This window comes from Hypanus sabinus, chromosome 3 (assembly GCF_030144855.1).
Source record: "Hypanus sabinus isolate sHypSab1 chromosome 3, sHypSab1.hap1, whole genome shotgun sequence".
Taxonomy (NCBI): Eukaryota; Metazoa; Chordata; class Chondrichthyes; order Myliobatiformes; family Dasyatidae; genus Hypanus; species Hypanus sabinus.
In genome coordinates this window covers 42,493,607-42,518,217 of record NC_082708.1, presented here as the reverse complement: position 1 = coordinate 42,518,217, position 24,611 = coordinate 42,493,607, and the positions used below count along the sequence as shown (strand labels likewise).

Here is a 24,611-nt window from a genome sequence, read left to right as displayed (position 1 = left end):
AAAAACTCTTAGGGACATGTGATCATAATATGATCGAACTTGCCCTGAAATCTGAGGAGAAGCTAAAATCAGATGTCCCAGTATTACAGTGGGTAAAAGGAATTACAGAGGTATGAGAGAGGAACTGGCCAGAATTGATTGGAAAAGAACACCGGCAGAAATTATGGCAGAGTAGCAATGGCTGCAATACAGAAGACACAAGCTATATATGTCCCAAAGAGGAAAAATATTCTAAAGAAAAGATGACACAACCATGGCTAACAAGAGAAATTAAACTCAACATAATAGCCAAAGAGAGGGCATATAATAGGGCAAGAAGTTAGAGGATTGGGAAGCATTTAAATACCAACAGAAGGCAACTAAAAATGTCATTAAGGTAAAGATGGAATATGAAAGCAAGCTAACCAATAACATTAAAGAGGATACCAAACCTAAAAGTTTCTTCAGATACATAAAGTGTAAAAGAGAGGGGAGAGTGGATATTGGACCACTGGAAAACGATACTAGAGAGGTAGTAATAGGGGATAAGGAAATAGTGGATGAACTGAGGAAGTATTCAGCAGCAGCATTCACTGTGGAAGACTCTAGTAGTATGGTGGAAATTTCAGGTGTCAGGGGTCATGAAGTGCGTGAAATTACCATTACTAGGGAGAAGGTTCCTGTGAACCTGAAAGGTCTGAAGGGAGATAAGTCACCTAGACCAGATGGTGTACATCTCAGGGTTATGAAACAGGTGGCTGAAGAGACCGTGGAGGCATCAGTAATGATTTCAAGACTCACTAGATTCTGGAGTGGCTCTGGAAGATTGGAAAATTGCAAATGTCACTCCACTCTTCAAGAAGGGAGAGAGGCAGAAGAAAGGAAATTATAGCCCAGTTAGTCTGACCTCAGTGGTTGGGAGTCATTGTTAATTATGTGGTTTTCGGGTACTTGGAGACTCATGACAAAACAGGCCAGAGTCATCATGGCTTCCTCGAAGGAAAATCTTGCCTTTTATAAAGACAGGTATGTAAAAATGGCCCAAACGATCATTGGGGACTCGAGTCACCGCAATTATAATCCATTCTAGCTGCTACCATCCGGGAAACGGTACCACAGCATAAAAGGTAGGAAAACAGGCTCCGGGGACAGCTTCTTCCACCAGGCCATCAGACTGATTAACTCATGCTGATTTGAGAGTATTTCTAAGTTTCACTGACTGTACTATTTATTATAAATTACTATAATTGCAACTACCAAAATGAATCAAAGTTAATATTTCAGTATCGGTATTTCAGAATTCACTCTAGAATGATGCAACAGTTCCTTCTTTTATTTTCTCAACACACAACTTAATTAAAAGAGGCTGAATGAGTGTAATTTCTATTCTGTTTAAGGAAGCTATACTATTTAGACTGAAAACTAAGAACAATTCCATCGCCATAGAGAATTAACCCGCAAAATCAGAACTAATTTAATCTAGAATCAGATTTATGATCACTGAAATTTGATTTGCAGCAGCAGTACAGTCTTATACACAAAAATTATTGTATGTTACAATAAGAAATATTTTAAAAATTAATTAGTGCAAAAAGTGGGCAAAATAATGCATAACTCAAACAAAATGCTAGAGGAACTCAACAAGCAGGATTTCCCGGTGGCCAACAGTTTTAATTCCAATTCTATTCCCATTCCAGCATATCGGAACATGGCTTCCTTCGGTCCACGATGAGGCCACTTTCGTGGCAGAGCGACACTTTTTCATGAACCAGACAGCAGAGCAATAGCTGGAGTTTCTGGGGATAATTCAGAAGGCACAAAATAGATATATCCCAAAGACAAAATAGTATTCAAAAAGGAGGATGAAGCAACCATGTCAGATGAAGGCAGAAAAAGACTGCATAAAAGCAAAACAAAAGGAATATACTGTAATATAGCAAAAATTAGTGGGAAGTTAGAGGACTGAGAAGCTTTTAAAAATCAAAGGAGGCAACTAAAAAGCCATAAGGAAAGAAAAGATGAAACATGAAGTAAGTTAGCCAATAATATAAAAGAGGGTACCATAAGTCTTTTTCAGATATATAAAGAGTAAAAGAGATAAGAGAATGGATATTGGACTGCTGGAAAATGATGCTGAAGAGGTTGTAAATGGGGAATGAATCTAATGAGTATTTTGCATCAGTCTTCACTGTAGAAGACGTGAGCAGTATGCCAGAAATTCAACAGTGTCGGGGGAAGAATTGAGTGTAATTCTTATACGAAGGAGAAGTTGTGTAGAAAGCTGAAAGGTCTGGAAGTAGATAGCTACCTGAACCACCAGTTGAAATACACCCCATCTTATCCAACTTTCCTTCATTATAACTTTGCAACAACAATTAAGTAACAACTTAGCAGTTTCTCCACTGCAATCACATCTACTCTGAAAAATGACCAGAACCATATGCACCATACAAGCGTAGGTCTAACTAGTATTGGAATAGCACCACATATGTTTTTTGTAAATCATTTTACTTACCCATTTTGTTTCCAATAATGATCATTACAACATAAACTCAAGTCTCCTAGCTCCTTTACATAATATTCATACAATATTTTCATATTCATTTGTTTAGGTGAATCTCCATGTGTATTAACTCATACTTCTCTAGATTATATTCCATCACCACCTTTCTGCTGAAGTCACTGACATCCACAACAGTCCAAAGCTGTCCTCCTTATTGTCTATCAGGTCAATTTTTGTAACATTTCTAAATGCTGTTACTGCAACCCCTTCATTGGACTAAATACTTCTCATTACAAAAAAATTTACTGACTACTGTTCCACAGGTAACAGATCTTTAGTTAGGAATGTACCAATGTGTCATTACTCTCTGGCGACTGCCACGAAGCTAAATTTTTGATCCAGTGTGAAACTCTCCTTTGTATCCCTGGGACTTTTAAGTTTTTGACCCTGGAGACCCTGCTAAAGCCAAGCAAAAATCTATGTTAATGACAACTTAGGCTTCCCTCATTGAGCCTCATGCAAGTCAGAAAGGCCCTTACATTTAAGCTCAAATTTATGGATTTTCAAATAACAAATGCAAAAGATACAAGAATGCATATTTATTACAAATTTTACTGATATACCAAGAAAGGAAGTGTGCCGCAGTGCACAGACAGACCTATATTAATTGCAGTCTCTTGCTTATCGCCAGTAAGGACCCATATTTTAATTCCAGCTTTCATTAACGTTGAGATGGTTTCAGGTACTCCATTCTGAAGACGATCTTCAATGGCAGTTGCTCCAAGTAGCAACAAGTTCTGAAAAAATATATAATAAGAGTTGTGCTGACATTCAAGTTTACTTAATGTAAGCAATTTCCTTTCATGTTATTGAATGGAACAAAGAGTAATAGGGCTAGTTTTGTCCATGGTTATTTAATTACCCTCTATGCTTTGCTATGTTAAAAGTCTATTTGAAGTGCAGACCGCTACCATCACAGGTAACTGAGGCCAACTGATTTATTACTGCAGGCAATAATGACACTGCTGGACAAACTCAGAGGTTCAAGTAGTATCAGCAGTGCAGAGAGATGGCTGACATTTTGGGGTGAGCTCCTGCATGAGGACTTCCACAAATTCCGACCACTGAAATCAAACAACAACAGTGATGAAGGACCATAGCAAGATTCCACATTTCCGGCATTTACTGTTGTACCAACTAATGCAATTTCACAAGAAGGAAAAGTATTCACAGCTCAAGTTTTAAACGTAATTATAGGTGGAGTCTAATTGTGAAGATGCTTTGCTAGTTACTCTTTATCATAAAGTATTTCACTTTTATTTGGCCTTCATACAGTTAAAAGTTATAAATATTTAAAAAGAACACAACTAACGATGGCTTTCAGTTTGAAATGTTTAACAGTGCTGCACTCTACTGGATATAATGCATTTACTTCATATTACAATCACAATGGGAAAGCAGATTAATTATGAACCACTGCATTTTGTCTTAATACTCTTACATTTAACTTTACATCTATGTCTCCTCGTTCCAGTCCTCCTATATATTGGGAACTGCTAGCTTCACCCCATTATTCCTCTCTTTCATTTATTTCCTTGTTTTTGCTTTAAAAAAACAGGCAAAATTATTCATCTTATTTTATTTTTTTCCCATAATACTCCAAACTCTAGTGAACCCACTCAGGTCCCATCTTCCTAACTAACATCCTCTTCAATACAGAATCCAAAATCGCAAAACCTTCCATTTGCAATTTTAATATTCCATCAGCATACCAATACGCCCTGTCAAGCATCATACAATTTATGGAATGCACATCTCATCTCCGTTTGGCTGTGTAAGGGATCTCGTGAGCTGTCATCATTTTGAACAACAGGAGTCCTCAATGTGAATATACTCCTTCAACCCTGTGGAAAATTGGGGGACCTGCCGGTGAGACCTTTATAAATAGAAACAGAATTAAGCAATTTAGCTCATTGAGTCTGCTCTGCCATTTGACCATTGCTGATTTATTTCCCCCTCAACCCCATTCTCCTATCTTCTCCCCGTAACCTTTGACACTCTTATTAATTAAGAAGGTGTCAACTTCAGCCTTAAATATGCCCAATGATTTGGCCTCCACAGATGTGTGTGGCAAAGCATTCTACAGAATCATCATCCTCTGGCTCAAGAAATTCCTCATCTCTGTTCTAAAGGGATGTCCTTATTTTGTGAGGCCGTGCCTCTAGTCCTAAGCCACTATTTGAAACATCCTCTCCACATCTAATTTATCTAGGCCTTTCTAAACTCTAGCGAGTACAGGATGAGAGCCATCAAGCGCCCCTCGTACATTAACCCTCTCATTTCCAGAATAATTCTCATGAACCTCCTCTGGACCCTCACCCATGCCAACACATCCTTTCTTAAATAAGGGGTTCACTATACCCAAATTGTTCTTTTGGGTGGTAGAGTTTGCTGGTGTGGGAAGTACTGCTGGAATTGCCTAGGTCAGGAGTCGGCAACCTGCGGCTCCGGAGCCGCATGCGACTCTTTCATCTCTGTGCTGCGGCTCCCTGTGGCTTTGGAAAATAAATGATGAGTATTTAAGTAAAATGTATTTTATGTTAGTTTGTTAGTTTTTGAAATGTAATTCTAAATTTGAAGATTATGGTGATCTTGTACAATCTAAATAAAACGCGTTTTTTGTCGCTATTAATATACATCACCACTGCCAAAGCCTGACACCCGCCAGTGCGCGATTTCTTTAATTTTTCGATCCAAGGTAGGCTGAACACAGCTCTTCAGGGGAAAGGACGTACAGCCCTGCACATGTTGGAGGATGTTTTGGCATTTGAGCGCAAGTTGACAGTGCTTGCCAGAGATTTACAGAAAGGCACATTGTCTCACTTCCCCAATTTGAGAGAGTTCAAACAAGCTCACGACATGATAAATTCGGAGTATTTACATTCTGCAATCATCACAATGCAAACATAGTTTGGGAAACGCTTCTGTGAGTTCAGAGAGGAAAAAAACACATTATCCTTCCCGGTCACTCCCCTAAGCATCGATCCATCCCTACTGAATACGACTGCATTGGTAGGTGTGAGTCAACCTGATCTTGAGATGGAACTGGCCGAGATAGCCAACAAAGACATATGGGTGTCCAAGTTTAGACGCTTGACAGCAGACCTTGAAGATGTTGCCCATCAGAAGGCCGTTCTTGCTCAGAATCACAAATGGAGTGACATTGAAAACTTCCTCAAACCAGACAAACTTGTGTTCGAAACATGGAATGCTATCCCCGACATTTATGTAAACATTAAAAAGTATGTGCTTGGAGTCCTGTCGATCTTTGGATCCACATATGTGAGCAGGTGTTCTCCAACATGAACTTTATTAAAAACAAACATCGCGCACGCCTCACAGATGACGGCTTGCGATCCTGTGTAAAGATGAAGGTGACGTCATACAGCCCTGATGTGCAGACGCTGTGTGCTGAGGTCCAGGAGCAGAAACCCATTAACCAAGTATGATAAATATTTTAATTGCCTATTATTTTACGCATATTCATATTTTTTCATTGTTCAGTGAAATAGTCCTTTTATTTTTCAGGTTGACAGCTGGCTGACGTTATTTTTGGTTTGCTGCTGGCGGACAATTTAAGTCCGGCATTTTTCATAAATACAAGAAGGACTCAAATAGACATTGAGTATTTTACTTAAAAGTAACCTTCAACCCAACGTCTTTTTTTCGGAGTTCAAAATGTTTTTGTTGCATGCAGAAATGTAATTTCATTTTCTCTGCAGGAGTTCATCGATTTCATAAATGCAACACATTATAGTTTGTTTATACATAGCATAAAGGCAAAAAAAAACGTAGTATGCAGTGTTATTTCATTTTAAATGTCAAACGGGTTTTGTGGCTCCCAGTGTTTTCTTTTCTGTGGGAAACGGGTCCAAATGGCTGTTTTAGTGCTAAAGGTTGTCGATCCCTGGCCTAGGTTATGCAGTTTGTAAATAGCATGAGGTAGAGTAACAGTACATTAGCGACGAAATATGTGAGAGTTTTGCATATCAAATTGGCCACTGATCAAACAGATACATTTGCTCTACACGCTAAGCACCTTATTGAGAGTCACTTGAGCTACAGTCACCAAGCCAAGTGAAGAGAATCAAAATAGATTCTTGCCTCAAACAAAAAAGTAAAACAGTTAATACACTACTAGACAAACAGCAAAATCCTAGACCGTTAACCGGAGACATCGGTTTAAATCCCAGTAAAGCAGATGGCAAAATAAAATTCAATTACATCCAAGATTTTTGAGCAAAGAGCTTTTTTAAATTATCCAAACTACCAGATTGTCGTAAGAAAAGATAATGCTGCATTTCTGGGAAGAAAAACAAAGTTAACGTTATAGGTGAAAGACCCTTCATCAGAACTGAAAGATAAGAGGAACTTGTTAATCTTCAAAGAAGGTGGAGGAGTGGGATATCTTCAATATGGTTAAATGAATGTATCAGATCAGTTAGAGAATGAGAACATAGACAAAAAAACATAAAAGAGCACATACAAAATAATGGAGGAACTCAGCAGATCAGGCAGCACCTAAGAAAATGAAAAAACAGTCAATGTTTTTGGCCGAGACCCTTCTTCAGGACAGGACAGGAAAAGGGAAGACACTAGAATAAAAAGACAGGGAGGGAAAGGAAGACAACTAGAAGGTATTAGGTGAAGCCAGGTAGCCAGGAAACAAAATCCAGCAGAGGACGGAATCTGATAGGAGAGGAGAATGAACCATAGGAGAAAGGGAAGTGGGAGGAGGTGATAGGCAGCTGAGAAGAGGCAAGAGGCCAGAATGGGGAATAGGAGGGGGAGGAAAAATCATTTTTACCAGAAGGAGAAATTGATATTCATGCCAAGAGGTTGCAGGCTATCTATCCATACGGAATATAAAGTGTTGCTCCTCCACCCTGAGGGTGTCCTCATCTTGGCACAAGAGGTCACGGATCAACATGTTGGAATGGGAATGGGAATTAAAAATGTTTGGTCACTGGTCGACGAAGCAGTCCCCCAACTTACAACAGGTCTCACCAATGTAGAGGAGTCTGCATCAGGAGCACCAGACACTACACATGACCCCAGGAGATTCGCAGGTTGTCTCACCTGGAATGGCTATTTGGGGCCCTGAATGAAGGTGAGGGAGGAGGTAAGTAGGCAGGTGTAGCACTTTGGCTTGGAGGGATAAGTGCCGGGAGGGAGATTAGTGGGGACGTATGAATGGATGAGGGAATCTCGAAGGGGGCGATCCCAGCAGAAAGCGGAGATGGGGGAGGTAAAGATATGTTTGGTGGTTGGATCCCTTTGAAGATAAGACCATAAGACAAAGGAGAAGTCGGCCATTCAGCCCATCAAGTCTGCTCCACCATTTTATCATGAGTTGATCCATTCTTTCATTCAGTCCCACTGCCCCGCCTTCTCACCATAATCTTTGATGCCTTGGCTACTCAGATACCTATCAATCCCTGCCTTAAATACACCCAATGACTTGACCTCCACTGACACCCGTGGCAACAAATTCCACAGATTCATCACCCTCTGGCTAAAAAAATTTCTTCGCATCTCTGTTCTGAATGAACGCCCTTCAATCCGTAAGTCATGCCCTCTCGTACTAGACTCCCCCACCATGGGAAACAACTTTGCCACATCCACTCTGTCCATGCCTTTCAACATTCGAAATGTTTCTATGAGGTCCCCCCTCATTCTTCTAAACTCCAAGGAGTACAGTCCAAGAGCGGTCAAACATTCTTCACATGTTAATCCTCTCATTCCCGGAATCATTCTAGTGAATCTTCTCTGAACCCTCTCCAATGTCAGTACATCCTTTCTTAAATAAGGAGCCAAAAACTGCACACAGTACTCCAAGTGAGGTCTTACCAGTGCCTTATAGAGCCTCAACATCACATCCCTGCTCCTATACTCTATTCCTCTAGAAATGAATGCCAACATTGCATTTGCCTTCTTCAGCACTGACTCAACCTGGAGGTTAACCTTAAGGGTATCCTGCACAAGGACTCCCAAGTCTCGTTGCATCTCAGAACTTTGAATTCTCTCCCCATTGAAATAATAGTCTGCCTGTTTACTTCTTCTACCAAAGTGCATGACCATACAATTTACAAAATTGTATTTCATTTGCCACTTCTTTACCCATTCTCCCAATCTATCCAAGTCTCTCTGCAGACTCTCTATCTCCTCAGCACTACCGGCCCCTCCACCTATCTTTGTATCATCAGCAAACCTAGCCACAAAGCCACCTATTCCATAATGGATGTCAGAAGTTGCAGAGGATGATGTGCTGGAAGCTGAGGCTCGTGGGGTGGTAGGTAAGGACAAGAGGAGCTCTATCACTGCTAAGACAGTGGGAAGATGGGGTGAGCGCAGATGTTCAGGAAATGGAAGAGATGAGAGTGAGGGCAGCATCAATGGTGGAGGAAGGGAAACCCTATTCTTAGAAGGAGGAGGATATCTCTGATGTCGTGGAAAGGAAAGCTGCATCCTGGGAACAGATGTGGCAGAGACAAAGGAACTGAGAGAAGGGATTACAGGTGTCCTCCACTTTATGAATGTTCGCTTTACGCCACTTCGCTTTTACAAAAGACCTACATTAGTAACCTGAACTTGCCTTATAAAGAGGATTTTCACTTTCATGAAAATTTTTCCCATATAAATTAATGGTTCTTTGCTTTATGCCAGTTTGGCTTAAGAAAGGTTTCATAGGAATGCTCTACCTTTGTAAAGGAGGTGGGGGGACCCCTGTAGTATTTTTATAGGAAACAGGGTGGGGAGAGGTATAGTCAAGAAAGCTGTGGGAATTGATAGGTTTATAAAAGATGCGAATCAACAGTTTGTCTCTAGAGATGGAGACAGATAGAGAAAGGGGAGAGAGGTGTCAGAAATAGACCAAGCGAGCTTAAGGGCAGGGTGGAAGTTGGAGACAAAGTTGATGAAATTAACGAGCTCAGCATGGGCACATGAAGCAGCACCAATGCAGTCAGTGTAGTGGGGTAAGAGTAGGGGAGCATTACCAGGGAAGGCTTGGAATGTGGATTGTTCTACATAGCGGGGGTCCGTGCAGGTTTCAAAAAGAATGCGGGAGAAGTGAAATGCAAAGAAGATTTCCTCCCACACACAGGTTAGTAGGTTATTTGGTTACATGGGTGTAATTAGACTGTGTGATCTTGTTGTGCTAGAAAGGCCTGTTACTGTGCTGTATCTCTAAATTAAAAGAAACAAAAAGACAACTATCACAGATACTGACACAGAAATCAAGTTATTTGAACTTGTAGAATTTAATAATGAACCTAGAAAGCGGTTACGTGCCCAGATGAGATCCTGTTCCTGCAGCTTGTATCCGGCGTCGTTGTCACAATGCAGGCGGCCTCAACAGATGGATCATAAAACCCATTGGTTTTCCAATGATCTTTAGGAAATGAAATTTGCCACCCTTTTCCAATCTTACCTGTGTGCAACTCGAGATTCATTCTTAGAGACACAGAGAACAGAAACAGACCCTTCAACCCATCTGGTTCATGCTGACCAAGATGCCCAACTAAACTAGTCCAATTGTTCAGGATTTAGCCCATAACCTTCTAAACCTTCCCTGTTCATGTACCTGTCCAACTATTTCTATGTTAAAAACTTGTTATTGAACCTGCCTGAACCACATCCACTAGCAGTTCATTCCATATACATACTACTCCTCATCCAAAAAATATTGCTCTTTGAGTTCCTATTAAATTTTTCTCTTAAACCTATGACCTCTAAAGGGCACAGACAGGGAGAATGGACTGTTTTAGAAACTGTCTATGCCTCTCATGATTATATACTACTCTATAAAATCACCTCTCAGTCTTAGTTTCTCTAAGCTCTCCTTATAACTCGGTCTTTCAGGTCCTGGCAACATCTTCATAAAAGTTCTCCTGCACTAACTCCAGTTTAATAGTATCTTTCCAATAGCAAGTGACCAAAACTGAGCACAATAAATACTTCTGGTCAAATTGGCATCTGCCTACATCTCTCCTTTGGTCAACATCTTCTGGATAGATCATGAAACCATATATTTAACCTCTTATCTAATACATTTGTTTTTCGTCATGGATGTGATTCTGAAACTGCTGGAGCCTGTCATATACATTTTGGAGATCCGAGAGGATTCCGAGTGGCAGGGGTGGTGAGAGTGAGCTGATGTCCAACTCCATTTCATCGATTAAAGTTCCAAGGGAGAATGAAGCATTGAGGGGAGTGTGCTAGCTGCCTACCTTTTGATCGTTCTGCTACGGACAGGGAAAGGTCTGCCACTGGGCCTGGAGAGTGTTTGCCCAGGTTTTCTGCGCCGTGCTGACTTGGACTGTAGACTTCTTCCATTTTAAAGTATTTTATATTCTGTGCTTGTCACCCAATCTTCCTTTTTTTTGTGTGTGGGGAAGGGGATTTAGGGTTCGAAGTGCCCATTCCAGCTTGTTTGTTTTTTTGTGCGTGAGGAGGGATTTGGGGCGTTGACGTGCCTGTTACATTTTTTTTTGGTTTTCATTGTGCAGAAGGGATTGGGGTTGATGTGCCTGTTCCATGTTTGTCTGTTTTTGTGCAGGGAGGGGGATTTGGGGTTGATGATTGTGCTTTCTTAGTTTCATGGCTACCTGGAGAAGAATTTTAAGTTGCATACTTTGATAATAAATGAACCTTTGAACAATACTCAAAGTTCAACCTCACCAGCACCCCGTACAACTGCACTATGACCTCTCATCTGTCCTGACTAATTAAAGCCAACGTGCCAAAAGCCTTTGTCACCATCCCGTCTACCTGCGACTCCACTTTCAGGGAACAGGAACTAAGAGACACTTTGCCCTACAATACTCCCCAAGGCCCTACCTTGATTTGACTTTCCAAAATGCAACATCTCGTACTTAACTGCATTGAACTCCATTTGTTACTCCTTGGCCCTCAGACTCAGCTGATCAAGATGCCCAACTGATTTTTGATAGCCTTCTTCATTGTCCACTATACCAACTATTCCATCATCTGCAAGTTGCTAATTATCCTTTGTACATTCTGAGCTAAATCATTAACAAACAACAATGGGCCCAGCACCAACTCAAGACACTACTAGTTATGGGCCTTTAATCCAAGTAATAACTTTCCACCATTACCCCTTTCACCCTTTGATTCCTACCATGAAGCCAACTAGCCAAGTAGCCAGATCTCTCTGGATTCCATGAACTCTAGCCTTCTAGAGCAGTGGTCCCCAACCACCGGGCTGCGGACCAGTACCGGGCCGCAAAGCATGTGCTACTGGGCTGCGAGGGAACAATATGATTTGGCAGTATGAAGCAATAGGAGTCAGCTGAAGTCCACGTAGACCACATCTATTTAACTTTCTTGGTGACATCATCAAAAAAAAAACCACAAGAAAAATCAAGTTTCTAAGCCATGAACTCCCACTCACAAAATCATGCTCGCTATCCATAATCGACTCATGTCTTTTCAGATGCATGTATAACGTACCTCAAAATCCTTTCCTGTAATTTTTCTATCACTGAAGTTACACTGAATGGTCCATAGGCCCCAGGATTTTCTTTGCAAACATTTTAAAATACAGGCACAACATTTGCTATCCTGCAATACATCAGCATCTCAACAGTGGCGAACAACAATGCAAGTATTTCAGCCAGGGCTTCTGCAATTTCTTCTCTAACCTCCACAGTGTTCTTAGATACATCTGGCCAGGCCCTGGAGATTTGTCTACCTTCATATATTTTAGATGTCCAGTACCGCCTCTATGATAATGTGGACTAATTCCTCTTCAATAACTTTAACTTGCTCCAAAATATTCATGTATTTATCCCTGGTAAAAACAAGGGGAAATATTAATTAAGGACCTTGCCCATCTCCTGTAGTTCCATGCAAAGATATTCACTTTGGTCATTGAGGCTCTTTATGCTCTCTTTTTCCCTGAATAAACTTACAAAATTTCTCTAGATTTTCCTTAATCTCTCTGCCAAAGCTATCTCATGCTCCTTTTTTGCCATCCTGATTTCCTTTTTGAGTACATTCCTGCATGTCCAAAACTCCACCAGGGATTCATTTGATCACAGCTGCCTGTACCTGACCAATGCTTTCATTTTTTTCCTGAAGAGTGTCAATACATCTTGTCATCCAAGGTTAACTACTTCTACCAGACTTGCCCTTCACTCTAATGGGAACATGCAGACCTTTAGCTCTCATCGTCTCACTTTTGCCAGAGGCCCCTTTGCCTGCAGATAACCAACTCCAATCAACTTTTGCATGTCAAAATTCACCTTGTCCTAATTTAGAACACAAATCCATTGCCCAGTTCTGTCCTGTTCCATAACTATTTTTAAAAGTTAATATAAACCGTGGTCACGATTACAAAAGTTCCGCACCACTGGCATCTCAGTCACTTACACTGTGCTGAGGAGTCGAACAAACTTCGCTCTCTCCCTAGCAGGACCCTCTGTATATTGTCCAGGGAAACATTCCTGAACACTTTTAAATTCCACCCTTTATCACACTTTAACAACACAGATGCTTCAGTATATGTTAGGAAAGTTAAAATCTCCACCATGACAACCTTCCTTTTCTTGTAACTCTCCAATCTTCCTGCGTGTTAGTTCTTCTAACTCCCATTGACCATTTGAAGGCTTATATCACAAGCCCAGCAAGGTGATCATCCCCTTATTTCCAACTCCAATCAATGATCCTTTAGTAATTTTATTTCTTGCTGCCATGATGTTCACCTTGATCAAAAATGTAACACTCTCCCCCACCTCTATCCCACCTAATGCACCTGTACTGCATAACATTAAGCTGCCAATCCCCTTAGCCATGTTTCTGTAATAGCTATAGCATCCCAGTCTCATGCAGCTATCCACACCCTGAATTTATCTGCCACACTTGTCAGATTTCTTGCATGGTAACAAATGAAATTTAAGCTGATAGGCATTCCTCACTCCCTGCCCAGCTCTTGCTGTCTTGTCTTTTCTATTTGCTATAACTGACTTTTGTATCACTTTCCAGCCTCTCATTTTCCTCCCTGCTGCTCAGAATTCCACATTGTCTGCAATTCCACAGCAGATACGGAAAAGAATCACTAAGAATGAAAACCTCCACTCTAAACCTTTTTACTCCAGTAAAGAAAATAGTGAGCCAGTCTTCCCTCAGGCTACTTACCTTCTGTTTCTGTTCTACTGCATTGAAGAACTGTATCAGCCACGGTAGCCCCCAAGGCCAGATTCAATTTGAAAGTAAACTCATTACCATTTGTCCATAAGTATCTACAACTGTAATAAAAGTACATTTCCCTGAGGCTGGTTAAAAACCTGGCAAACTTACAAACTAGATAAAGCCAGCAAAGCATGAGAGGCCTATTGAGGCCTAATGAAAGACTCCAGGTAACAAATAAGAATCTCTGTGGGGATTAGAGCAGGGCAGTACTGAGATAAATTCTTTCATGGCATCCCTACTTCCCTGTGTGGAAATACCATTGCTGCTACAACATAGGAGTAATTGCACAAATACAACAAAAGTCACCTCTCACCTTTTCAATGAGTTCATAGCATTCCTCAAGCTTGCTGGCTCTGTTCTGAAGAGATGTGCTAGCTTCATGATAAACTTGAGTCCACTGCTTATAATCATGAAATTCCAGGTCAGTATATGCAAAACACAACGTCCTTAAACCTGAAAAGTAGTTAAAATTTAATCAGCAAAAGAATCAGAATCAGGTTTATTATCACTGGCATATGTTGCAAAATTTGCTAACTTAGCAGCAGCAGTTCAATGCAGTACATAATATAGAAAAAAATTACAGTATATGTATATTGAATAGATTAAAAATCATGCAAAAACAGAAATTATATTTAAAAAGTTAGGTAGTGTTCATGGGTTCAATGTCCATATAGGGATCAGATGGCAAGAAGGGAAGAGGGGAAGAAGCTGTTCCTGAATCGCTGAGTGTGTGACTTCAGGCTTCTGTATCTCCTTCCTGATGGTAACAATGAGAAAAGTGCTTGCCCTGGGTGCTGGGGGTCCTTAATGATGGAGATCGCCTTTGAGGCACCGCTCCCTAAAGATGTCCTGGGTAATTTGTAGGCTAGTACCTAAGATGGAACTGACTAGACTTACAACCCTCTGCAGCTTCTTTCAGTCCTGTGACTACCACCCCCCACCCCCCACACCAGACAATGATGCCCCCTGTCAGAATGCTCTCCATGGATACTCTCTTCAGAATACATAACCCATGACCAGAAATCTCCTTCCACTCATTCAAAGGGAGTGAATGAACAAGAACTTAAGGTTGTGAGAGCATGGGGTGGGGGGGCAGCAGAGAGAGCAAGGGAGTGTAGTGAACAATCATATACAGGCTTGGCTTCCCTAAGAAAGGACAGAACAGTGGTATGAGGATTGTACTAAAGGCTCATTGGATTGATTTCTTGAAGGGGGCACAGGGAGGTGGAGGCTAATTAACCTATGAGGAGCAGTTAAACATTAAGCAGTTTAGGTCATACAGTCCAGAATTGAGAAGTGATCTCAGAATCAGAATCAGAATCAGAAAAATAATAATAATAGACAAGTAAATCAATTATGTATATTGAATAGATGAAAAAACGTGCAAAAGCAGAAATACTGTATATTAAAAAAAGTGAGGTAGTGTCCAAAGATTCAATATCCATTCAAGAACTGGATGGCAGAGGGGAAGAAGCTGTCCCTGAATCGCTGAGTGTGTTCCTTCAGGCTTCTGTATCTCCTACCTGGCAACAGTGAAAACAAGGCATGACCTGGGAGATGGGGGTCCTTAATAATGGATGCTGCCTTTCTGAGACACCACACTCCCTGAAGTTATCCTGGGTACTTTGTAGGCTACTACCAAGATGGAGCTGACTAGATCATTAAAATAAATATAATTCTTATAGGTCTTGACACTATGGATAGAGGATTAATGTTTTCCCCTGGCTGTGAAGTTTAAAAGCAGGGGTCACCGATTTGAATTTGTGTTTAGCCGTTCAGTATGACTAAGAATCCAGTGGGCAGTGAATGATTACAACTTCATATCCAAGATGTTTGTGGAGGTTCAGTATTGAGTAAAGTTAAGCCAGAGGTTAGTAGGTTTTTGGATATTAAGAGCATCAAGAGATATAGGGTTAGTGCCAACAATGATCAGCCATATTTTCTTTCAATGGTAGAATCGTGTGGGAGGTGAAAGTGACCTGCTGCTGTTTCAGTGTTATGCTTTTATATCTGAATCCTGAGAGGGCTGTGGTAAGTATCAGACAATACACTGAAATAAAGAAAAAGAGGAACATGTTTCAAGAGGAAAGTTTCACAGCTTTGCATATCAGCATCTAATTGACAGACTCTACTTGGATAGTGACCTGATTAATTAAGAGAAAATTATTGTTGACTTCTAGAGTGGGGGGGGGGGAGAGAAATCAGTTTTGTTTCATTCCTTTACTTTTTCTGAATTGCAGCTTTAACACTCACACTCTCCACTCAGGGTATGTTTGAAAGGTTAAACTTGGAGAAAAATATATGGCAATTCCTCTCCCCTCTTTGTTTCCACTGTTTCTCAAAGCTCACCACATACTTGGGCAAGAGCTTACAAATCATATGCTATAAAAAAAATGAAGAGAAGGTGAGAGGCAGGCAGTTTATTTAAGCAGTGCAATAGATTATCTGCTCAAATTAATGTTCTCTTACACCACAGATTACAGCAAACACCAGAGAATGGTAATGAGCAACATATCATTTCACTGAAGTTTGAAAATTAAATACACTGATACTACTATGCATTTTTTAGCCTTGGTAAAAGGGAATGCACATTGTGGCACATGTGTTTTGCTGGCTATAGTAAAATTACTATAAGTTTATACATAGCAAGTTTTGATCTAAGTATCATCCATATTATAAAGTGCATTTTATTTCATTTTCCTCACCTTCTGCAGCAAACTGATCAAGATGATTCAATGTCTGAACTTTGTAATTTGACAATTCAGAAAGTCTTTCAAAAATGACATTATCCTGTTAATAGCAAGAAATTTATTAGATCACTTTTCAAATACCTCATACAAATTGTAAATTATGGTAAGATGATATTCCTTGAAAATTAAAATTTAATTGAGAACTATTATGTTATTAGATTGATGATTTGCACCATTGGAATATTAATCAAAAAAACTGTTCAAAATAAGGTCCAATATAATGTTTTTTTACTAAAACATTATTTCCAATAAAAGAGCAAGGTGTATTTTCTCTGTGCAGCTTTCAACAGACAACAATTAACCCATTAGCTCCAAGTTCTGAACATGTTGTATGGCCATCTGTGAATTTTTGACATTGAAGTCTGCATTTTGGTACTAATATTCAGAGGTTCAATGAAATAACAGACATTATATAGCTCTCAGTTTGGAAGCTCTCAGTTTAGTCTAAATTATTTCTTTCAATCTTGCTTCTGATTAGGTGCTATTTTGATAAATAAAAATAAATGAAAGGAACTGAAATGAAGAAATCAGAAGTTGAATGAATTCTGTTTCCAATGCAAATTGGGACCAACCATCTATCTCACTACAACCGTGGATGAAATACAAGGAATTTCTGGATCTAAAAGCCTCAGGATACCTGTGTTGAATGGAAATTCCTAGTGTCTAAAGTGATATTTGTTGGAGTGAATGGTGGAGCAGACTCAAAGGGCCAAATGACCTAATTCTGCTCGTAAGTCTAATGGTCTATATTTGGAAGATATTTTTGGACTCGGGAGTCAGACAGAATAGAAACAGTATATTAAGCCACCCATGCTCAGTCTTAGCCACTGAAGCTCTTAACTCCTCTGGAGTTGTCATAGGCCTCTTGGTGACCTCCCTCACTAGTCCCTTTCTTGCACAGTCACTTAATTTTTGAGGACAGCCTGCTCTAGGCAGATTTACAGCTGTACTATCTTTCCATTTCTTGATGACTGAATTAACTGCACTCCAAGGGATATTCAATGACTTGGAAATTTTCTTGTATTCAGACTGATGGTTTGAGATGTGTCTATTTTAATGAGAGGAGTATTATGAATAAAGCAGATGAGCTTAGAGCGTGGATCAGCACTTGGAGCTATGATGTTGTGGCCATTACAAAGACTTGGATGGTACAGGGGCAGGAATGGCTACTTCAAGTGCCAGGCTTTAGCTGTTTCAGAAAGGACAGGGAGGGAGGCAAAAGAGGTGTGGGCATGGCACTGTTGATCAGAGATAGTGTCACGGCTGCAGAAAAGGAGGAAGTCATGGAGGGATTGTCTACGGAGTCTCTGTGGATGGAAGTTAGGAATAGGAAGGGGTCAATAACTCTACTGGATATTTTTTTACAGACGACCCAACAGTAACAGGGACATTGAGGAGCAGATAGGGAGGCAGATTCTGGAAAGGAGTAATAACAGGGTTGTTGTGGTGTGAGATTTTAATTTCTCAAATATTGATTGGCATCTCCCTAGAGTGAGTGGTTTAGATGGGGTGGAATTTGATAGGTGTGTTCAAGAAGGTTTCTTGACACAATATGTAGATAAGCCTACAAGAGGAGAGGCTGTACTTGATCTGTTATTGGGGAAATGAACCTGGTCAGGTGTCAGGTCTCTCAGTGGGAGAGCATTTGGGAGATAGTTATCACAATTTTATCTCCTTTACCATAACATTAGAGAGGGATAGGAACAGACAAGTTAGGGAAGTGTTTAATTGGAGTAAGGGGAAATATGAGGCTATCAGGCAGGAACTTGGAAGCATAAATTGGAAACAGATGTTCTCAAGGCAATGTATAGAAGAAATGTGGCAAATGTTCAGGAGATATTTGCATAGGGTTCTGCGTAGATACATTCCAATGAGACAGAAATGGATGGTAGGATACAGGAACCATGGTGTACAAAGGCTGTTGTAAATCTAGTCAAGAAGAAAAGCTTACAAAAGGTTCAAAAAACTAGGTAATGATAGGATTCTAGAAGATTATAAGGCTAGCAGGAAGGAGCTTAAGAATGAAATTAGCAGGCCTTGGCAGACAGGATTAAGAAAAACCTCAAGGCATGCTACAAGTATGTGAAGAGCAAGAGGATAAGATTTGAGAGAATAGGACCAATCAAGTGTGACAATGGAAAAGTGTGTATGGAACCAGAGGAGATGGCAGAGGTACTTAATGAATACTTTGCTTCAGTATTCACTATGGAAAAAGGATCTTGGCGATTGTAGGGATGACTTGAGCATGTAGATATTAAGGAAGAGGATGTGCTGGAGCTTTTGGAAAACATCGTTGGATAAGTCACTGTGACTGGACGGGATGTACCCCAGGCTTCTGTGGAGATCTGTTTTCACTTTGACATGAAAGTGTTTTTTTTTCTGTTGATCAGTGTCAAAAAAGCCAAATTAATTCCACTGTGATTCAATGTTGTAAAACAATAAAACATGACGACTTCTTGGGGGGGGGGCAATACCTTTTAAGTTCTATGAGTAGCTGCAGCTAGTTAATTCAACAGAAAGCTAGTCTTGAAAAAAAATCTATCAATAAGTAACCTCCCATCAATAATTAAACAGGTACATTGAGTTTTAAGGATGTAACTGTCAGCTCATAGTGGGAGAACACTTAAGATATTTGCTTTGGAAACTGGCAAGGCAAAGCTCTTTCTCTGATATTTGTAAAATCATTTAATCAAACAATGTAACATCTACTGATACCGTGAGGCTATCAAAACCAACCAATAGATGTAGGACATTCTGATTCTGTATCATTAGAAGGGAAGCAATGAATAAATGTTCATGTTAATCAACTCTCACTGTAATTGTTTGTTTCTGCCACATAGGAAAAAAAACACCAGTTTACGGACAGTAACCCAGGGACTGGCTACACTCCTTAAATAATGCAAGTGTAACTGCTTCCGGCAGTATGTTTCAGATTTAACACTCCTCTTGATGTAAATGTTCTTTCTTCTCTCAACTTGGGCCTCTCATCTTTTATGCTAAACATCTGCCTTCTAGTTTTAGATTCCTGTGCTATGGGGGAAAAAAACTCCAGCCAAGCCACTCACAATTTTGTATATTTCTTTAAGGTCCTCCCTCCATCTGCTCTATTTCAAGGAAAACAAAGCCAGCATGTTTCCATTTAACACAGAAGCAGAATTAGGCCATTCAGCCCACCATGTCTGCTTCACCATTCTGTCATCACTGATCTACTATCCCTCTCAATCCCATTCTTCTGCCTTCTTCCTGTAACCTTTGATGCCTTTACTACCGTTAGATGCCACAGTAACGTTGCGGTTGGTGCGATGCTATTGCAGCTCAGGGAGTTGACTCGGAGTTCAATTGTGACGACCCCTGTAAATACGTTTGTAGGTTTTTCCCTTGTGTGCGTCGGTGTCCTTCGAGTGCCCTGGTTTCCTCTCACATTCCAAATGTGTACTGGATAGTTGGTTAATTGGTTATTGTTCTGTGATTAGGCTAGGGTTTTTTAAAAAAAGGTAGGTTGCTGGGTGGTGTAGTTCTGTTGGGCCAGAAGGGCCAGTTCCAAGCTGTATCTCTAAGTAAATCAAGAGCCTATTAGCTTTCACTTTAAATATACCCAATGTCTTGGCTTCCACAGCTGTCTGTGGCAGCAAGTTCGACAGATTCACCACCCTCTGACTAAAAAAAATTCCTGCTCATCTCCATTCTAAATGGACATTCCCCTATTCTGAGATTGTACCCTCTGGTCCTAGACTCCTCCATGATAGGAAACATCCTCTCCACATCCACTCTATCTACGTCTTTCAATATTCAATAGATTTCAAAGAGATTTCCTCCTTCATTCTTCTAAACTCCAGTAGGTACAGAGCCATGGTCATCAAACGCTCCTCATACATTAACCCTTTTATTCCCAAAATCAGTCTCATGAACCTCCTGTGGACTCCCTCCAACATCAGCACATCTTTTCTTGGATTAGAGGTCCAAAACTGCTCACAATACTCCAAGTGCAGTCTGTCTTGCTTCATAATTGAAATGCTCCATTACAGACATTAAATATTCTCAGCCTCTCCAGTATAACTGTACGCCTTCTACAGTATGGTGGGCAGAATTATACATAACTATACATTATACCATAACTTCTCCATCTCCCACCTGTTTACATTCAGAGCAGGGCAGCATGAATAGTAACAGAGATGGCTTGCTTTCTTAAAAATATACACAAAATAATAAAACAGATAAGCAAGTTTCTAGGATCATTTTGAACTTCAGTGGATTTACTTACAAAGCAGTGATTGATATTTCAGATTAGTTCATTACATTGAACATAAACCGCAATTAAATCTAGAATTCAAATGGATCCGCATAAAACATTGATAAAATGGGCTTCAGGTCCTGCATTTGAATTGGCCACAAATCCCTTAAAATCTTTGTACATTAAATATTTTGAAACAAACTTCTAAATATGTGTACTCAAATTTTGTGCCATTTGGTGCATGAGTGAAAACATTATGTAGATACTCACTGCTCCTTTACAGTATAGTCGGATATTCCCTGATGGTATCCTAACAATCACTGACATTCGCTTCCTGTTGCTATTGGACAGAAAGGAAATTCACAACAAGATTATGAATAATAAAAAATTACAACAGCTGAGCTATGTCATTTTATTTTTATATTAATGTACCTAGTTGCTGTGGATTACTACTGCAAAGTTAAAGTGCTTTTAGGGAATTATTTATTTTCATACTACGCATCATCAACCAGAGCTTACTCTGAGCAAGCTGGTGTTATCTGTACTCAAGCATCTAAATCAATTAACTGGACCATATTAAACTTATCTGCAGTTTTAAATAAAACCATCTTTAACAAACCAATACTTCCTTCAAAAAAATTAAACAGAACACAAAATGAACATTTTCCTCAACTCTGCACAATTTTACTGATTACAAGACACATACTCTATCATAATTTTGAACAGAGGATAGGTGGGGTGGGGGAGGACAGGAAAGGGAGGACAAGAGGAGCGGCTGGCTGAGAATGTGAAGAGGGAGGGAGGAATGCAACAGGACTGATGGCAAGCTGCAATAGAGAAAGAGCAGGAGGATGAAGAGTTGAGGTATGAAAGGAGAGACGCAAGAGGGAAGAAGGTGGTGGTAGAGAATGGGGATTATGCTGGTGAGGGGGGGCACAGAGAGTGGTAGGGAGGTGGGATAGGAAAGAAGCAATAGAGAGGACATAAGGCACATATGATTTTTTTTTTGCTTTGTGACTGGACATTTTAATGAATGAAATGATGGAAGTAGTACCTGGAAAATTCCAGAACATTCAAAAGCTCATATATCTGCTCTTTTCCCATCTGGCAAATAAGAAATAAAACAATCATTTTATCTGGATTATCTCTCATGCACTTATGGATTACATTGACTTCCCTCTGCAAATAATGCATACTCAAAATAGGAATTTTCAAAACAAAATAACATTTTCCATGGATAGTTCTAGAAAGTATATTTTTTGGAAAAAAGAAGCAAATTCTGAACATATCCCCCATCCATGTACCTAGTCCCATCGATCTGTACCCGGACACAGACCCCCATATCCCCCATCCATGTACCTAGTCCCATCGATCTGTACCCAGATACAGACCCCCATACACCCCCCATCCATGTACCTAGTCCCATCGATCTGTACCCGGACACAGACCCCCATATCCCCCATCCATGTACCTAGTCTCATCGATCTGTACCTAGACACAGACCCCCATATCCCCCATCCATGTACCTAGTCTCATCGATCTGTACCCGGACACAGACCCCCATATCCCCCATCCATGTACCTAGTCTCATCGATCTGTACCCGGACACAGACCCCCATATCCCCCATCCATGTACCTAGTCCCATCGATCTGTACCCGGACACAGACTCCCATACGCCCCCCCATCCATGTACCTAGTCTCATCGATCTGTACCCGGACACAGACCCCCATATCCCCCATCCATGTACCTAGTCCCATCGATCTGTACCCGGACACAGACCCCCATATCCCCCATCCATGTACCTAGTCTCATCGATCTGTACCCGGACACAGACCCCCATATCCCCCATCCATGTACCTAGTCTCATTGATCTGTACCCAGATACAGACCCCCATACACCCCCCATCCATGTACCTAGTCCCATCGATCTGTACCCGGACACAGACCCCCATATCCCCCATCCATGTACCTAGTCCCATCGATCTGTACCCGGACACAGACTCCCATACGCCCCCCCATCCATGTACCTAGTCCCATCGATCTGTACCCGGACACAGACCCCCATACACCCCCCCTCCATGTACCTAGTCCCATCAGCCAGAGGGAGATGAATCGGTGGAATTCATTGCCACAGGCAGCTGTGGAGGCCGAGTCATTGGGTGTATTTAAAATGGTTACCTGGAATCACTGCCTAATCTTTGTGACTGCACACATCCACCTACACTGGGGCATTAGTAAGGTGGCCTCAGAGAGTGGAGCCACTTCTCCATAACAGCATAATGCTGAGGAATTCCACCAAGACTGGGCTTTGCTGTTGACTGCACGTTGGATCCAGCAACATTGTGAAAAATGTGACAGCATCTGTCATAAAGTTTAGCGTCACACTGCAGCTCTGCACATATGCAAGACTTCTTACATTAAAAAATGATTGAACACATGGAGTTCCTTTCAGGGCTACTGAGTATTGTCATCAAGATTTTCCACAATTAACATTTCAATGTCCACAATAAAATGCCCCAAAAAATAACTAAGAGGCACATAAATGCAGACAAGTCCAACCAGCATCAAACCGAACTACTGCTGGTATGGTTCCATCAAACTACTTCTATCCTTCAACTACCCTACCCTCCTCTTTTACACAACCTCCAAAAGTAAAGATAAACAGGTTTACTCACAACATCTATAACGACAGAATCTGGCGTTCTTGCAGTGAAAACAAATCCAAGCTTCTTTGCCGCTTTTACCAATGAATTTTCATCTGCATAAAGTTACATCAGTCAGCAACTACACAAATAAATAGGAGGACCACTACCTCATGTAATAAAAAACACAATCTAGTGACTGGTCACTGCTAGCTGCAATGCACCTTTGTCAAATGGATGCAGATCCTGAACAAGACATATTTGGGTTGACGTCATTTCCCATGCAATACTCCTTCTGCTTTTAGAACATTACAGGCAGAATTAGAATAAAGTTCCAAAACATACAGCCTTTTGCTTCATGTGATAGTCCTCTGGAGCTTGTGAGGACTTGCTTACCCAGCAACTCCACATGATACACCTCTGTCTTTTCTGGCCGTAACAGATTCATTCCTAGGCTTGACAATTTCTGGTGGACATCCCTGGGATTGAGAAGGGACAAAGAGTGTTTCTGTGGATAACAGAGATCATGGGCAAGATCCTTTCCCTATTTGCCTCCAGATATCAGCAGACACATGACCTCCATCTGTGAAACATATCCTGCCTCAGTCCCAACTTCAAATTCACCCATATCCTCACTTTAATCCTCATTAGTGTCTGCCTTGCCTCTTATAGCATTCTGACATCCACACAAAAGGTAGCATTTTACAGATCTGTTCTTGAAGCACAATCCAAGATGAAACTTCTGTGGATTCCTTGATTTGAAGATAACTTGACATACTATCTTAGTTCTCTTTCAGGTGAATATAAAGAGAGCTAGAGAGATTCCCTGAAGTCTTGATGGATATTTATCTCACAATCAGCACAAAAATAAGTTTGTCTGATCATTCCAGTTTGCTATACACCAGCTGGCTGCCCCTTTTTGCCGGCATCACAGCAAGATACTACTGTTCATGTACAATACCAGAGTTTAACCCAGACAAGTGTGAGGTGTTTTACTTTGGGAGGTCAATTGCAAAAGGAAAGTATAGAATAAATGGAAGGACCCTAAGGAGCAATCACATACAGAGGGATCTTAGGTGTAAATCCATGGCTCTCTGAAAGTGGTAACACACAAGTAGATAAGGTGATAAGGAAGCAACACAGTCAGTGTTGAGTCTAAATGTCAGGAAGTAACTTTGCAGTTATATGATGCTACGGTCAGCCCACATTTGAAAAACTATGTGCAGTTCT

General features: G+C 40.7%; 1 protein-coding gene across 2 annotated transcripts in view; it reads right to left on the bottom strand.

The window, feature by feature from the left end:
- Nucleotides 1–24,611, bottom strand: part of atp8a2 (ATPase phospholipid transporting 8A2) — a 419,615-nt gene that overhangs the window by 230,548 nt on the left and 164,456 nt on the right. For both annotated transcript variants that reach the window (XM_059964171.1, XM_059964170.1), the window contains 6 exons: nt 23,415–23,497; nt 21,792–21,841; nt 21,008–21,077; nt 16,462–16,546; nt 14,070–14,209; nt 3,141–3,279 (listed from right to left, as the gene is read on the bottom strand). In XM_059964171.1, the coding sequence (XP_059820154.1) occupies nt 3,141–3,279; nt 14,070–14,209; nt 16,462–16,546; nt 21,008–21,077; nt 21,792–21,841; nt 23,415–23,497 (567 nt within the window). The remainder of the gene's footprint in view (nt 1–3,140; nt 3,280–14,069; nt 14,210–16,461; nt 16,547–21,007; nt 21,078–21,791; nt 21,842–23,414; nt 23,498–24,611) is intronic.